This window comes from Poecilia mexicana, unplaced genomic scaffold, assembly GCF_051168715.1.
Source record: "Poecilia mexicana isolate PSO_F unplaced genomic scaffold, ASM5116871v1 scaffold_15, whole genome shotgun sequence".
In the NCBI taxonomy this organism is placed as follows: Eukaryota; Metazoa; Chordata; class Actinopteri; order Cyprinodontiformes; family Poeciliidae; genus Poecilia; species Poecilia mexicana.
The window spans coordinates 6,028,580-6,045,849 of record NW_028263384.1 but is presented as its reverse complement, the minus strand read 5'-3'; the positions used below and the strand labels follow the sequence as shown (position 1 = coordinate 6,045,849).

At 40.8% G+C, this 17,270-nt stretch overlaps 1 protein-coding gene across 2 annotated transcripts in view; it reads left to right on the top strand.

Moving 5' to 3' along the window:
- Positions 1-17,270, top strand: part of birc6 (baculoviral IAP repeat containing 6) — a 70,519-nt gene that overhangs the window by 1,903 nt on the left and 51,346 nt on the right. For both annotated transcript variants that reach the window (XM_015003679.2, XM_015003678.2), the window contains exons 2-18: positions 2,039-2,220; positions 2,891-3,028; positions 5,207-5,400; positions 6,161-6,272; positions 7,085-7,167; positions 7,273-7,498; positions 7,587-7,756; positions 9,100-9,158; positions 9,309-10,943; positions 13,585-13,734; positions 13,835-14,060; positions 14,417-14,577; positions 15,144-15,275; positions 15,577-15,708; positions 15,994-16,160; positions 16,417-16,550; positions 16,660-16,821. In XM_015003679.2, the coding sequence (XP_014859165.2) occupies positions 2,039-2,220; positions 2,891-3,028; positions 5,207-5,400; positions 6,161-6,272; positions 7,085-7,167; positions 7,273-7,498; positions 7,587-7,756; positions 9,100-9,158; positions 9,309-10,943; positions 13,585-13,734; positions 13,835-14,060; positions 14,417-14,577; positions 15,144-15,275; positions 15,577-15,708; positions 15,994-16,160; positions 16,417-16,550; positions 16,660-16,821 (4,063 nt within the window). The remainder of the gene's footprint in view (positions 1-2,038; positions 2,221-2,890; positions 3,029-5,206; positions 5,401-6,160; positions 6,273-7,084; positions 7,168-7,272; positions 7,499-7,586; positions 7,757-9,099; positions 9,159-9,308; positions 10,944-13,584; positions 13,735-13,834; positions 14,061-14,416; positions 14,578-15,143; positions 15,276-15,576; positions 15,709-15,993; positions 16,161-16,416; positions 16,551-16,659; positions 16,822-17,270) is intronic.

Sequence of the window (17,270 nt, the reverse complement as noted above, 5' to 3'; positions counted from 1 at the left end):
TTAAATGAAAATGTTGAACTATGTAATAAGTGATATATTCAAAATTTTCAGCATATTCATCAGCTGATGTCCTCCAGGCAGTTAGTGCGTACTTTCAGAGTTAATTCCAGTAGGAGATGTTAGAATACAGTCAAGTATTGAGAATTTGTGTTGAAATTATGCTGAACATTAACTCTGTGGTCTAATTGGGTCAAAAACTGCTCTGTGTTGACCTTAAATATTGTGTTCACAAATATTATTGAATAAAGTAGTTTGAGAAGGGGGGGAACATGGAATAGAAACTTTTCCTATGTTTTAAGAAAAAACATACATGTTGATGTAATCTTATAGAGGGAGAATTCAGTGAAAAATCCATTTAGCTCTATTTGACAATGTTCCATCCAGAGTTCTCTCTATGTTCCAGTTTTACAAAATAATATCCACAGTTGTTTTACAAAGCATTTCCACCAGCTGTTGATATTTTACTTTTTTTTCTTTCTAATAGATTCATGCAGTTGTAAATCAGATAAAAGAAAAACCTGCCTCGATGTTCATCAGGAGTTTTTCATGTAAATTTGCTCATTGGTCAGAACCTGTTTTGGTTCATGTTAATTGGATCATTGAAAAAGCTGATGTTATTAATAGTTGTATAACCTGTTAACGAGCCTGCAGACTGCCTCTACTCTTACCACTCGAAACTTTTATGTGCTGTTTGCAGCAACAGGTGGAGGAGGAAAAGCACTACTGTATGCACTTTATTAAAACAACTCTGGGATCTCATTAAAGACATTTAAAATGTTACAATAAAGTTTTAACAGTTTGGATTTAAAACGCTGACGTTTTCAGATCATACGTCATCATGATCTTAGTTTGGTTTTTGATCTGTCAAACATTAAACAAACAGTAAAAATGGCACACTTCAATGAGAATAAAATGTCTAATTAGCATCGGACTAAGAGAAACTGACTTTCTTTTGAAATTACCTTCAGTCAGTCCTGCTTACAGCTGAACTCATTGTCCACTGAAAACGTAGATGTTATTTCTGACTCTGTTCTTTAAACACTTGGCCTTTTTATATCTCCGATGGCTTTAATAAATCTTTAACTCTGGTTTTCCAGAGAGATTGGCTTATCAGGGTTATGAAGGTAAAATGTAGTCAGTAGCATGTGGAGAATCATAAGCATTTTGACTAATATGGACTTACTCCACTTAGTATGTTAATGGAGTAAGTCGGTGCACTAAGGCTTTTATGAGTCTTTTATTTTGAAATTTTCAGTAAGCTTCATTTTAATTGGCCACACTAATCCCCTGTTTAACAGTAGCTTGGTGAAACCAGTTAGATAATGTCCAAAACAGCAATTACCTGCTGTGGAAAATGTGAAGGCTTTTATTTTGTAGAGAATGTGTTGCTCCTATTTTGACAGTCCAAAGTGATTGTCAGTACCGTCTCTGTAGTTCTAAAGGCCAACTCAGCCCTCTTCTGTAGCAACTGAGCGTTCCGCCATCACTGAAGTTCTAAAGAGGAGCTCAAGGTGGAGAAAGTATTCTGTCTTTGTGAGACACCCAGTCAGTTTTTCTAAAAAAAGCAGTCCAAACAACTGGCTCCCGTTCAGGAACTGTGAGAGGTATTCAAAAACCGTTTGACGCATGTGAGAGGACTATTTCTCATCTCCGATAGTACCGCGATGCATCTGTACCTCTCTCACAGTAATAGCACAGATGAGTGAGAGACGGTGTGCGCTGAGCTCTGAAATTTTTGAGAAAAGGATGAAAATGAATGGCTGGGAGCCTGAGGTTACCCTCTGATGCCAGTTCACCTTGACAGAAAACCGTAAGCCCTAGAGAAACCCTGATGTGTCTCATACCATACTGTCCACAGGACATGGTGGCAGTTTTAATAACTATGGTAAGAACATATTTTTGTGAAAATGTCGTAGTCTATCTATAAAGCAAAACAGCCCCTCTAAGGTGACTCAGTTTATCTCTGAGGTGGTGGATCGGAGCTTCCAGTTAGATCTGAAAGCTAACTGATTAATGTTATCCTGTCGTTATGTGCTAGCTAAACCAGGCGGCCGCGTCAGGTGCCAGTACTTCCCTGCAGTCGACAAGGTGCTTTTTGTGGATGACTACGCCGTGGGGTGCAGGAAGGACCTGAATGGCATTCTGCTCTTGGACACGGCCCTGCAGCCGCCGGTGGCCAAGCCGGAGGACGTGGTTCAGCTGGAGCTGCCGGTCACAGAGGTGAGGCTGCACTGTCATGTTCAGACAGGAAGTACTTGATGTTGTTGTTGTACCTGGAAGTTTGACGCTTATCATGTGTTTGTAAACATGTTGATCTTAGAGTTCTGTCTTTTGAAGTGAGAAATGTTTTACCAGATACATTTATTCAATTATTGGGCTTAACTGATGCCTGATTATCAAGAAATATGAACGATTGAAAGGTTATTTGTAGGAGAAACATTGAATCTCAGAGCAGAAACATCCTTCTGAAGGGAAGCAGACTACATCTGCATTGTAGTAGCATTTTTTTTAAAGAACAGAGATTCAAGAGGAAGTTGGGTTTTTTTACCCTCACTGAAAGAGGCTGAAAATAAGTCATCTCTGTCTTAAATCCAATATGTAAGATATTGTATTCCATTAGGGTTTATAAACATATTCACCTCTTTTAAGGCCTTTTAGCTGAATATCGTTTATTGGCATAACATGCAGTGACAATCCATTATGATGCATCAATACTGGAAGAGCAAGTAGCTCAGATTATAACCAGTACAAATTGAAGTCAAATTCTTAGATAATTTCACACGATTTATTTAGATGTGTTTACTGTGATTTCAGTTCCCTACAAGAACTTGGACTTCATGAGAAAACAGGGCAGGCTTTTTTCCTAACAGAAATGTTTTTGTTTATTTAGGCGCAGCAAATGCTGTCTGCGTGTCAGGAGAAGATCGATGTGTCCAGCACTGAGGGGTATGAACTCTTCATCAGCCAGCTCAAAGAAGGTTTGAAGAATACCTCACATGAGACTGCGGCCAATCATAAAGTAGCTAAGGTAAGCTAATGAGAACAGAGTGTGGTATAAAGAGACAATGCAGCAAATTTCTGCTAAACATGTTGCAGTGTTGGTCACATTTATTGGCATCTCAGATAAAGACTTGTGAAAATCCTTCATATAAAAGTGCATATAAAACTATGAGTTCAACAATTTATTTCCCTTGTAACTTGAAGGCCTTTTCTCGAACCTCTTTCAAGACTTTTTGTATTTTTGACAAATGAATGAGACTATGACACCAGCTAAACCGCTAGTGGGCTGGTTTTGAAGAAAAATGAAACAAATAAATGAAGGGAAACCAAAGTGGTTTAAAACTCCCCTTATCGTCACCACTGGGGGGCAGAATAGCAGAAAGAGGAGAGCTCAGATGTAGCATATCAGCAGTATAATAACTTTTTGTTAAAAAAAATAAATAAATAAAAATAAGCAATGAGGTTAACAACAGCCAGGGTAATGCAAAGTTTGTTTGGAGGAGACAGACCAGGATCTAACAGAGCAGCTGTCTCCTGGCAACCCAGGCTGGTGGGTCATCACTTGAGGGAAGTTTGATTGTAATGAGAGAGGAGGATTTTGCAAAGAAACTACATTTTTGTGGGATCTTTGTTTTTTGTGATATTTTTTGAGTTGGTTGTTTTACAGACGAATGCTGATGTGACAAAACACTGTAGCTGATTCACCTGTAGCAGCAGCAGTGGTGGTATGAGCATGCTCTGAAACAAAGCATCTATCCTGATGTGTTGGGTTTTGAAAAATGAAAGTTGTCTATATTGATGAACATTGCAGTTTGTTGGAAGAACAGAGAACTAAAATACTGTGTAGATTCACACTTAGAGCAACAATTGACATTTTCAGGTGGGGATGCTCTGATTAGGTTTTTTGCTGCTGATTGCGATCACTTATGAGAGCCAATTGCTACTGATCACCAATACGAATCACATGGATTGGCTGTCAAGTTTTCTCTTTAGGTATAGATGCTGCTATGTGATCTGGCAAAGTGGATCCATACAATCGCCTAATTTAGGCAAAAAGGTGCTAAAAACATGCAGTATTCAGTCAAAAAGACAACTATAAAACCTGCGATCAGTAGTACAATAATTAACAGTAAGTCTCTCAACATCCTAAAGTATACACAGTCAGATGAGTCTCGCAACACCGCCTATATCAAATAACATCCAGTAAAAAAGGAAACATTCCTTCAAAATCAAATGTAGGTTGCATTAAAATAAACAATCCGAAGTTACTAAATTCAAACTGCCTGTAAGCATGGCTAATTACACTGGTTCTGATTGGTTGTTTCTGTCAGTGATATTAGTCTGCAGAATATACTGAGGAGGACGAGGAGCTTGATTTTTTTTCTTTTTTTTTTTTTCCCCCGCCCAACAAATTTTTTGTCTCGCGTAGGACAGCAAAAATTTTAGTACATATGTTAAAACTTTTTTTTAAAGTTACATGCAACTTAAAAAAAAGTTGCATGTAACTTATGCGATACAGGTGATCGGTTTTTGTGATCGGCAACAAAAGAGAGTGATCGGTGATCACCGATCATATTTTGTCACAGAAATCAGCTGAGTATGATCGGTGGCCGATCGAGCGGCACACTACTATTTTCAGTTTATGATCAGAAAATATGAAAGAAAAGCTCCTGATGGTTTTACATTAAGTGGGTATAAACTTAATTCAGACACAGGTAGTATGTTTTAATCCTATACAGTTTGGGTCATAAACTGTCCAATATAATGGTGAACATGTTTATTTAGCAAAAAATTGGCCAGTGGTGTCTGACATTCTTTGATATTGTATCAGAATATTCTCATAAAATAAGGGAATAAGAATCACTGAGCCTAATTTGAGTGTTAAGTTTTTCGGTCTAGTTAAAGGCCAAAAGGTCGAAGAACAATGCTAGTTTTTACAATCCCAGATTGCATTTGTATGATTGGTGTGGCTACTGCAGGTGTTGAAGGATCATAGTGCTAAATAATGATGAAAGGCTATGGACTCTGCAGCAGGCACTCTTCTTGTTTAAACCTGCTAAATTTTGATAGTTTGATTCTTGTTTTATGTGCACAAACTTGTTGAATAAATCAAACTTTGATCCTGGTTGTAACTTTATTTTATGAACACTGTTATTGTTCACCTTGTTTTTCTTCCTCTATCATTTTCTCTATTGCTTTTTTACAGTGGGCAACGGTCACTTTCCATCTCCCCCATCATGTGCTGAAGCTAGTGGCTGGAGCCATCGTCAGCGAGCTGAAGAAGATAAACCAGAACGTAGCTGCCTTGTCTGTAGCCTCCTCCATCATGGACAGGCTCTCCTACCTCTTGTCAAGCGCCAGGCCTGAGCTCGGGGTGGGCCCTGGACGCTCTGTAGATAGGTTAGGCCACTATATTTTTACCTTATGAGTCTAGGAATTAGCTTGTTTTGGGTGTTAAATGCTCAACTTTTCATAGAATTCCATTTAGCACATAAGCATAGTTTAAAAATTACATTTTCTGTAATCTTTTGATGTAGCACATAAACACAGAAAGGTGCAGAATGTAACTTTTATAAAGAATGTTTATTTTTTTTTTTTTTACATATTTGTTAAAACCGTCACGTCATTGTGACGGTATGTTACCAGACAGAGAATCTGTAAAGCGATCCATCTCCTCAAAGCCAGGAGGAGGGTCTTAGCGCTGTCAATCAACCTTGTGTAATCAGTGCTAATAGTGGGGAAGCAACTTACAGTTACAGAGAAACTGTTTATCTGCCGTCATTGGTGGCTATGCTAACTAGCCTGAGCATTTACAACAGCATCTGTTGACAGGGAAAAACTGGCAGCACCGCATGAGATTGTGACTGACTGTGTTAAGTCTTGGCTCTGATTGGTTGTTTAGCATTGGGAGATTTTTCCCCCCCCACAGATAATCTGTCTTGTCACAACATGGTGACAGCGTCAACAAACATGTAAAAAAATACATATTTTCTCTAAAAGTTACACACTGCAGGTTTATGGTTCCAACTTGCAGTGTATTTCAGGCAGTGTTGAACATATGAAGAAAATTTCACATTCTGCAAATAAAACCGATGCACTGGTCATTTCCAGACCAGCAGTCAAAACACGGTTTGCTTCTAAAAAGCGTTGCTTTCCGCAGATCGCTGATGTACAGCGAGGCCAACAGGCGGGAGACGTTTACATCATGGCCACACGCTGGTTACAGATGGGCTCAGCCTGATCCGATGGCTCAAGCAGGGTTTTATCACCAGGTAACAGGCAGACACATTTTACTATGCTAACATATCTAAACACCAGCATGTAGTGAAGCGACTGTTTGCCTAAATGACAATGCAAAGCATCAAGGTGGTATTTGAGATGATGAGTCTATATATCTACACTAAGGCTGGACAATATGACTGAAAAACTTATAATGGTAAAAATGGTAAATGGACTGAACTTGTATCGTGCTTTTCCGCTAACTACTCTGTATGTTTCACTCGTGAGCTACTGAAATACATCAACTTTTCATAAATATTAAAATTTATTGAAAATGACTGTAGTTAAGGACTGCTAGAGTGATGCAGGTCATCCCTGAAATTCTGATTCATAGAATCTCAAATCTAAATCTGCACTGTGTCTCAGAGAGTAAACACAATAAAAACATGCTTTATCTGCAGCATCGGTAATTAAAATGGCACATTACTGAAGTATTAAAATTGAATAAGATAGGTACACTTAATGATATTATATTAGGTAATGCATATATTTGTGTTTAGGTCAAGGGTCAGGGGTAGTTATTAAGGAAAGAATATTTATCAGGACGAAATGACATAATTAGTGTAGCCATACTTTTGCAGAAGTATGCAGTCAGGTTTGTAGCTTTTCTACTAGTGAAGCAAAGTTTGGGACGAGTTTTATTTTGGTTCCTGCTTGTTCAGTTAGTTCCATGGCCTCTCTTCTCCCACTCTTTGCATGTTGGGCGTCGGTAGCAGCACTAAATTCAAACATCAGTCATCAGTTAATATCCTTTCTATTTTTTATATTTACAAGTTTTATTGCCATTCTATCTTTCTGTCCACAGCCTGCCTCAACAGGGGATGACAGAGCTATGTGTTTCACCTGCAGTGTGTGTCTAGTCTGCTGGGAGCCGACGGATGAACCCTGGTGAGTGGAGTACAAATATTAATAGCAGTTATCCACCAGCTACAGTATCAACGTCGTCATTTATGGATGCGTCACTTGCTAACAGCGCTTGCTTGTGTCCCCCAGGTCTGAACATGAGAGACATTCTCCCAACTGTCCATTCGTGAAAGGAGAGCACACTCAAAATGTTCCTCTGTCGGTAACCCTGGCGACCAGTCCAGCTCAGTTCCCCAATAGTCCTGACAGCTCAGACAAGATCGCCTGCTACGGATTTGGCAGCTGCCCACAGTTCCTAGCTGCTGCCACAAAAAGGGGCAAGATCTGTATCTGGGATGTTTCTAAAATGATGAAGGTAAGAGCTGTTAATACACGAATCTGACGTCTGACCTATTTTCACTGTGTTAGGCCTTTGGTTAGGACAGCAATTTTGTGCTCAACAGGTGCACCTAAAGTTTGATGTGAACCCATACGACCCGGCCATCCTCCGGCAGCTGATCCTGTGCAGTGGTGAGCAGGGCCAGCAGGCGCTGACCGAGTCTCGAAGGCCCACTCTCACTTGGTTGGAGGAGTCCTCTTCCTGCTCTGACCTGCCCAAGCTAGAGGGTGACAGGTAAGGCATAAGATAGTCTATAATGTAATACTGGCTCTATTTTGTGTTAGACACAGGAAATCATTTCTGTCTGTAGCCATTAGACTTTGTAATGCCTAAGCCCGAGTACCTTAAATCAAATTTTTTCTGCACTTATTTATAGATTAACATATTTGCATGTGCTTGCTTGTTATTTATTTATATTCTATAAATCTATAACACAAGCAATTCTGTCAAAGAAATCATAACTGCAGTAAATAAAACGGATAAATAAAACAAAATGACTATGTTTCAAACACTGTGACCTCCAAGGAAAAACAACATTCATCCTTTGCACTTTTTACTCATAAAATCAATAATGGTTATTAGTTTTTTGAGTTTCCAAATAGTTTTTTAGTTCATCTCATGTTCAAGGTGCATGGTGAGAAAATATTTTTTCTTAAGTTTGTGACTCTGGAGAGCCACATATATTGAACTTTCTAGATGAAAGTTGTGTGCTTAAATTTAAAAAATCAAATCAAATATATTTTTTATACTGACAGCAATGTGAAAAAAATGTTCAGTATTGAATTTCAAGATCTATTCATAAAATGTATTAATAAACATACAGTAGCTGTTTATTAAATGTTTAGAAAATCTATTAATAGGTATTTTTATCAATACATTGTGCCACAATTGGCACTTTGGGGACATTTGTGATCTTTATGTGGCTCAAAATTAAAATTAGTTTTACACTCCTGATTTAGAGAAACCAACTGAGAACTTCCAGAGCATGGATAACACAGTCACCACCCAGAGGCAAATAAATGTTGCCAGATTGAATACCTGTTTAAAAATTGAAAATTTAAATAATATGTCAAGTTGAAGAGGTTATAACAAATGTTGTTTAAAATGCTATAGCCTGGAGATCTGCAAGTTATTTAATTACAACCCGTTGGTGTTGAGCCCAGTCAGAGTATAATCGGTCATAATAATACATTCAAATTAAAAAATACTTTATTGATCCCAAATTGTAATTCAAAATACTGAACCTTTAGTAACATTCAGGTAAATGTTGTCATGTTTGCACTAGTTCTGACCAGCACTGTTAATCTAATATGGACGTTTAGTCACTAGCATTGCTTTTCCTATGTTAATAGTACTTTTTCTTTTTTTTTTTTTATTAATGAACAGCGGTTCTAATGAAACGGTATGAAATTGTTCAACAAACCACAGGAAGAGCTAAAAGTTAAAATGACTGTAAAAAACACACACACACACACACACACACACACACACACACACACACACACACACACACACACACAGTGACAACTGGTATGAATTTGTCTCTTTTGTTCTGATGTTCTTAATCACTTTTTCAGTGATGACCAGCTGGAGGACTCTGACAGCGAGGAGCCTTCACGATCAGAATCGATAACAGGTAAGTAACTGTTGTTAAGGTACTGCTTACCCTTCATGAAATACATCTACGTTTTTCCAGAGTCTGAGCAAAAACATTTTAAATTATCAAACGTCAAAGGTCTCACAATACAGTTTAAACAACCTCCCGACTGTATTGATCATGTTGCAGGTCAGCCATCCCAGTGGGAGAGCATGGACCTGAGTCTCAGTGTGACAGCGCTCAGTGTGCTACAGCAACCAGAGAAACTTCAGTGGGAAGTAGTTGCCAGTGTTTTGGAGGATACTGTCAAGGACTTGGAGGAGCTTGGTGCAAACCCCTCATTAAACCAAACAAAGGCCAACAGCCAGGCCAAACCAAAAGACAAGGTGCCTGACCACCACAACATTCCCTTTCCCTGCTTGCTAGCTGGAGGCCTTTTAAGCTACCGCTCAGCCTCCATAACCCCCATGGCTGTTCCACCATCTCCCTCAACTTCAACACGCAGGACCACTGATGGTCCACTAAGGACTCAGGCTGCTGAGCCGCATGCTGCATCTCTACAGGAACATGGTCCAATGGAGATAGATTCTTGCCACCCTCAGTCTGGTACCCAAGAGCAAGGCTTCTCTAACTTGGCAGGTTCTCAGCTGCTGAGTCCCTCCTCTATGCCAGCTGTACGCAGGACTGTACCTGTGCTACTGCTATATAGTATTAGAGAGGTGGATGACAAATCCTCAGGGCAGGTATTTGCTCAGATGAACAATTTAATGAGCAAGGGTCTACACGAGGAAGGCTTTACTGTGCCACAAATCATTGAAATGGAGTTTGATACACATGAGCAACTACTTCTTCAAGACCCTCCCATCACATACATCCAGCAGTTTGCTGATGCAACTAACCTAGCAGGGATAGATGGGCATGTGGACAAATGGAACACACTGGCAGCAGCAACTGTCTCCAACCCCCCTCGACCTGGAACCCTGGTACAGTGCTTAAGGCTTCCGAAGCAGCTGGAAGAAGAGAATCTCTTTGTGGACTCCATAATGCCGTGCTGGGACGGAGTGCACCTTTTGGTTGGTCTGAAGCCTTGCGGTTTTGAGTCTCTAAGTGCTTCAAACCAAGTTGAGGCTCTTAACAATCTAAACCGCCTACACTCAGCCCTTTGCAGCCAGCGTGAAACAGACTCCCTTCGCCCGTTGGCCAATGGAATGGAAGGCCATCACCCAGGGGGGTCTCCACCTCAGACCCCCTTCATAGTACCTCCAGGAAACCACCAGCAGCAGCAGGAGAGGTCCCAGAGTCGTGGGAGTGGAGGGGGCTATCTCGCACTTTACAAGCTCAACTACTCCACCCGGATTGTCACTCTGGAAGAGGAGCCGATCAAAGTACAACAAATTTGGGACCCTTGTGATGCCATTACTTCTCTAATTTTGCTCCCCCCGGATGTGCTTGATAGCAGAGAAGATGAGAGTGAAGAGGCCTCTGAAGAATCACTTCTTTCATCTTCAAAAAACGGTTTTTCTGGGCCGGGGGCAGAAATTGAGACTGCATGTGAAGCGGGCACAACTGGGAGTGCTGGTAACATCACCAGTCCTTCCACCTCTGCCTACAGCCACAAGGAATGCAAGAAGGCAGAAATGGCAGGTCTAGGACACCTGGTGGTCACCACACAGGCTGGCTTTATCATGATATTGGACCTATCCACTTTGGAAGTTCTGGCGAAGGTGGAACCACCCAAAAAGGATGGGTCAGCTGAGGAAACTGACCCATTTGTCTCTGTGACATACTGTTCTGGAACAGACCGCCTTTGTGCCTGCACAAAAGGTAAGGATTGTTTTCTGTTCTTGGATATTTCTGTCAGCACAGTTTTTACTTTTAAGATGGAGTGACAGTTTGGAGAGTGATTTAGACTGCTGAACTTCTACTTGAAAATAGTCTAGACTGGCCTTAAGGGTGGAAAAAAAGAAAGACATTCAGACTCTCATAATAGGTCAATCATTCACACATGTCCTAAGCATAGCTGCGCTGAGATATAGCAAGAACATATACATACAACTTAAAAAATTTAGTGGTTTCATCAAATTAGTAAATGGGTAGAAGACCTTATGTAAAGCTTTGTGTTGCTTGTATACTATGAGGAAGTCTTCGGTTGGGTTTCAACACACCAAAATCATTCCTCCCTAACCACAAAAATAACCATGTTTCAGACAGAGGTATGCTGTAGCACCATAATTCTTCTTTTGCATTGAAAACCAGTTTCCACTATCCTGATAGGAAACCAGCCCCTTGTTCTATGCTTTGCTTCATGTCAGTGTCAGATTTGCTAATGTTTGGTTGAGATATATATCCAGCTCTGTGAAATTGTGTGTGCTGTAAACAACTATTCCCCACTGCGAAGAGAGAAGTATTGAGTCAAACTATATCTTTTGCCAGCAATAAAATGCCTTAAACATTCATATTGGTCCAACTTTAATTGTTCAATATTTGCAAGTGTGACCAACATGGACTGAATTGCTTCTTTCACTTTCTCTGCTTCAATTACTAAAGCTCAACACAGACTACAATTCTAAAACATGTACATAATCATTCACAACCCCTCCTTTTGTTCACTGATCGTCCCGGTTGAAATTCTACCAGAGGAATCAAATTCAGTGTGAGAAATCTCAGATGGAGGACTGAAGGGAGATGAGAATTGAGCAGAATTGTGTGCGCAATGGCCAGGCTAAGTTTTCTCAGGTCTTTGTTCTTAAAGACCCAATAATTTGATTGTTGGTTTCTCATTTTAGAGTGAAGGGGAAGAATATGTTTCTCTTCTGCTCTAGCTCCAAAACCGAACTTCAATATTGCAGTGTAGCCCAGATTTAGCCTTCAAAAATCCAATCTATGCATTTTTTAAGCTTAAAATTTAGGTGGATTCCTCGAGGCTATGTTTTCCACATGTTGCAGAGTCTTCCGGTCTGTTCCACTGCAATCTGTACAAAATTGTGAGGGAGTTTGTGAATATCCTCTCAGTAGTACCTTGGTAGATTTTGAGAATCAGTAGAGAAAGTGCATCCTTTGCTGAGTCTTCTTGGGCAGGTGTGTGTAGTCTTATAACTCCAGAGGAAAACCTTAGGGGTGTGAACTGAAAAGACGGTAGAGTTCCTGATCCACCTCATAAGGTTGAAGTGGTTGCTCTGACTCAGGCTAAAATTATGTAGTTAGTAACTCCTTCCTCATTATTCTGGAATGTTTACTTGATGCTGATAAATCTATTTTTTTCTTTTCTCATTGGTTAAATAATTTAGCTGGTTTTAATTAAGTTAGTAGGGATGTAATATCTTGTGATATAAAAGCATCAAATATTTCCCACTGAGGGGACTATTAGTCAGTGTCTTTGCCTGGGCAAGTTGTAGAAGATTCCCCGACTACTTTGTGTCTGAAAGAAAGCCCGAACTCCAGGGCCAGTCTGTTAGAATCTTCATTGTATTTGTATGGGCTTTTTTTCACTGTGAGATGAATACATGGACTTCTGTCGAAGCATAGTAGTTGAATGGGGTATAACCTGAGACTCCCTCTTTGGTATATCAAAGTACAATACTGTATTTTAAGGTTCACATCTTCCAAAGCTTCAAATCCATCCATCTATCCATCCATCCTCACTCACTCACTCACTCACTCACTCACTCACTCACTCACTCACTCACTCACTCACTCACTCACTCACTCACTCACTCACTCACCCACTCACCCACTCACCCACTCACCCACTCTCCCTCCCTCCCTCCCTAGTGGGGACGCGAAGGGTGCTGCTGCTTATCTCCAACTAGCTAGAAGCTTCCAACTATTTTCCTAAATCTTTTATTTTTAATCACAGCAGAGCTAAAGTGCATCGGTGTACTAAAATATTTTATATGTAAATGTAAAATTTTCCCAATTTTACCAGAGATTAATTCAGGATGTTGCAATTGTTTTTGGAGTAAAACAAAAAAAAGAAAAGACAATATAACCATTTACTGTTTATCCAAAAATCATTTAAAAAAATATTTTAATTCCATAAATGCTCGCTCAGTTGTGAAAGACACTTATGCTTATTTTGTGAGACCTGGAATTTGAAATATTTAAGTATGTCATGTTAGCATAACTTCAGTTCCTGAAAAGTTCCTGGATGTCATCTGTTGTTACTTTGTGACTGATTTTGGACAACATTACACATCAAGCTCCAAAACATAAACTATACCTTTTTACATAGTTACGGCTTACGTCCTGGGGTATGGTTAACAGAACTGAATAGGTCAGCAGTACTATGTCATAAATGGACAAGTAGGATTGTTGTGCTACTGTTTTGTAACCATTTAGTTCATTAGTTCCTTTTTGGCTAAAGTCAACAGATATGATTTAACAAATAAGTTTAACAAAGTCTTGGTAGATTGTTTTTTCATTCCTTCAGATATTTTTATGTCATGGTCACTGTTTGTCTCTGAAGGTGGAGAACTTCATTTCCTTCAAATTGGAGGAGTTTGTGATGATGGGGATGATGGAGATATGTTTATAGATGGCCCCCTTTCTAAAGGGGCTGAGCCGCTGCTTGAGGGGGCCAAACCCTCCTCCAACCCGTCCAGCCCTGGAATCACAGGTAGGAGAGGGACAATAAAACACTCCGTCAGTTTTTAAACAAAAGTATGTCATGTATTATTATTATTATTATTATTTATTATAACATGGCCTTTGTGCAGGAGTGGACCTCCTAGTGGACCAACCTCTGACCACTGAGAGTCTGGCGTCATTGATGGAGTTGACCCGGTTTGAAACGTTGACGCCGCGTTTCTCGGCCACCGTTCCACCGTGCTGGGTGGAGGTGCAGCAGGAGCAGCAGCAGCGGCGCCACCCACAGCACCTTCATCAGCAGCACCATGGCGATGCGGCCCAACACACCCGCACGTGGAAGCTCCAGAGTTACAGGTGGCTCTTCGGGCAACTTTTTCACTCACCTCTCACGTCAGTCAGGGCTGCTACCAACAAATGTTTTTAAACTGAACTGTCTAATATAGTGGAGAACCGTAGCAACAGATGTTCTTCCAAAAATCTAACGCTATTTCATTTTTTTGTAGTAAACTTTGGCTTTTATTTGATTTTATTGTATTGCACTGGTTGTGAAAATGATTTCAAATATTGAAGGAACCACAAATGAATCTGTTAGAACAAAATGCTCTTTTTAAGAAACTTGTGTTTTACACAGAAAAAAAAAAATGTCATAAAGTTTAAAACAATTAAGGAAGCTGACTTTCTGTTTCTAATGATGATGTTGTGTTTTTCAGCTCCAGCTGGGATGAGCATGTGTTTGAACTGGTGCTGCCTAAAGCATGCATGGTGGGCCATGTGGACTTCAAATTTGTCCTGAATCCCAACATTGTCAACATTCCTCAGATCCAAGTCACTTTACTGAAGAACAAAGCACCAGGGCTGGGAAAAGTCAGCGGTGAGAGCCAGTTTCTTTCCCAGCACACATTCCCCGCAAATGTCTTTACTGTGTGGGAGGATAGGGACAATTAATAATGAAAAAAATGACAATCATCATTATTTGGTGAAAAAGAGGTTATATATTAGACTGTTCAGAAAAGTAAGTGTAAACTAGTACTTTACACTTCTTTCTGCTACTTCAGGTGCCGTCTACCTGGGGATGCTTTGTAGCAACATTTGTCGCTTTTCTTGTCCTTCTACTGTCTTGACAAAACACTGCAAAACCAATGTGGATCCTTCACTGTTAGGACTCTGATAGACTTTTCCTTCCGTCTGAAAGACGAGACTTCCTGCTGCTCAGGAGCTTTAGATCGCCTTTTAAGCCTACCACATTGTTTCTTTGAACAGCCAACACAGGAAAACCTAGCACAACACCATCGCTATGTTTACTCAAAAAGCTTTGAGAACATAAATATGGACAAAAGTTGGACTTGACCAGCCTTAAAGCCTACCGTGCCATATGAGGATGAGCACTCCGTACAGTAGGATTAAACCAGTGAATTTATTATTTACTTTGTTCTACAGATACAGCGGTGGACAGACAGATCGCTTTTCCTCTCTCAAACGTCTTGCAGGCCAACGGGGACAAGAACACCCAGCCTCTTCTGCAGGACTTCACAGAAGACATCCACTTCATGGACATTGAGGAGACATCAGGTGAGAAATGACTGTAAAATTCAAGATGAATAAGTTCATTATTGGCCTACGGTTCACACTTAAGGAAAATATCAGTCCTCTGAACTTTTCCCACTCTTTCATGAGGTCTTAAAGTAACCAGGTGGAGCCTCATTAAGGTGTGTTTTAATCCAGTTGGGTCTAGTGAGTAAATCTTGTTCTTTAAACTCTGCTGAACTGAAGACCAAACTCTGTTTTCCTTCTCTCGTCTCTCGGCTGGAGTTCAGGTTGTTGAAGCCGTTGAAGCCTCTGAGTGATTCAGCGGTTCTGTGTGTCTTTGCAGGATCGGTGCTGTGTCCATTCCTTGAGGACCATAAGGAGGATATTTTGTGTGGGCCGGTGTGGTTGGCCAGTGGGCTGGATCTTTCTGGTCACTCTGGCATGCTGAGCCTCACCAGCCCCAAGCTGGTCAGAGGTAAACACAATCTGCTGCTTTCAACTGAAACCTGCCTTTCCAGTTCTGTGAGATAAACAGCTGATGGATGCTAAAGATAGCAACCACAAAGCAAACACTGGTTGGATTTTTTAAGTGTTTTCTCTGCTATGTTTGGTTGGTCTCTCCTGCAGTGTAGTAGCAGTATGTTTCTATGTGTTTTTGTTGGAAGTGTTAAGTTATCTCCACATCCACGGAATGTCTTCTAACTAAACGCGACGTCACAGCTGAGGCGTCGCACCTATTAAATATGTGCTTGTGCTGCAGGCATGGCGGGAGGGAAGTACCGCTCCTTCCTGGTTCACATCAAAGCGGTGAGCGACAGTAGCATGGAGGAGAGCCTGAGGCCCGTAGTGAGGATGCCCAGCGCCAAGCCTCAGAGCTCCAAAGCTCACTCATTGTCCTCCCTGCTGCAGCAGACCCAGGCCTCCAAGGTGAGACTGTATCCTGGTAGTTAAACTCCTGGGCGATTTGGTTCAGTTTTAAGAATATCTTACAAACTTTAGTAAAGGCTTGCTTGAGGAATTATTCTGTTTTAAATTATTTCATGGAACTAGTGCAAAGCTCTGTTATGAGGTAGGCAGATCTCACAAAAGCTGCCATGTCAGAACTGTTAAGTTTTTAAAACTGCAGCACGTGACTCCGGGTGAAGTCCTCATCACCGGTTGATTTCTTGATGATGTAACGTAGGAGAGAGCTGCTACGGGGAAGGCGGAGGGATCAGCGCAGTCAAAGAAGGTGGAGAACCTGCGAGGCTGCGACCTGCTGCAGGAAGTCTCAGTCACAATCAGAAAGTTCAAGAAGACATCAGTGCCCAAAGAGAGGTGTGCCCAATGTCATGTTGGACATAAAACCATCTACTGGAAGTATACTTGTCTTAGCATTAGCGTCTGGGTGTTTGCTCCCAGGTTAACAGATGTCTGTGCTTTTCAGGGTCCAGCGCTGTGCCATGCTGCAGTTCCCAGACTTCCATGAGAAGTTACTGGATGTGTTGTGTCATCACTTAGAGGGCAGCCCAGCCAATGAGCACGCTCAGAGCCTGATTCTCGACATCCTCTGCTGGCTGGCGGGGATGTTCTCCAACGGACCCTGCAGGCAGGCCTGAACAAATGGCGATCAAGTAGGGGTGTAACGATGAAACCAGACGAGACGATCAAATCATTTGAAGGAAACTAAGGAAGGAAGGAAACCTCCTTTAGTTATATTTTGTGCTTCCAAACCACACCAGCTGCTTAAAGTGGACTGGCAGCAAAAACTACAAGTCTTCTTATGTGGAGTTTATAACAGACCAACCACTTTATAAAGTGAGGCGCTCGCTTGAACTCGATCATCTGTACATTCCAGTTCATCCTAGTTGTCAAACAGTGTGTCAAATATAGTTTGTTATTCAAATTGGTGACACAAACAGCAACGTTGTGGTGGTCTGAATAGGCCTGTCATGATGATAAAGTTTACTGGACGATAAATTGTCCCAGAAGTTTTTGCGATGAACGATTAACTTCAAATTCTAATAATCATTTAACAGTGGAATTGGAAGACATTTT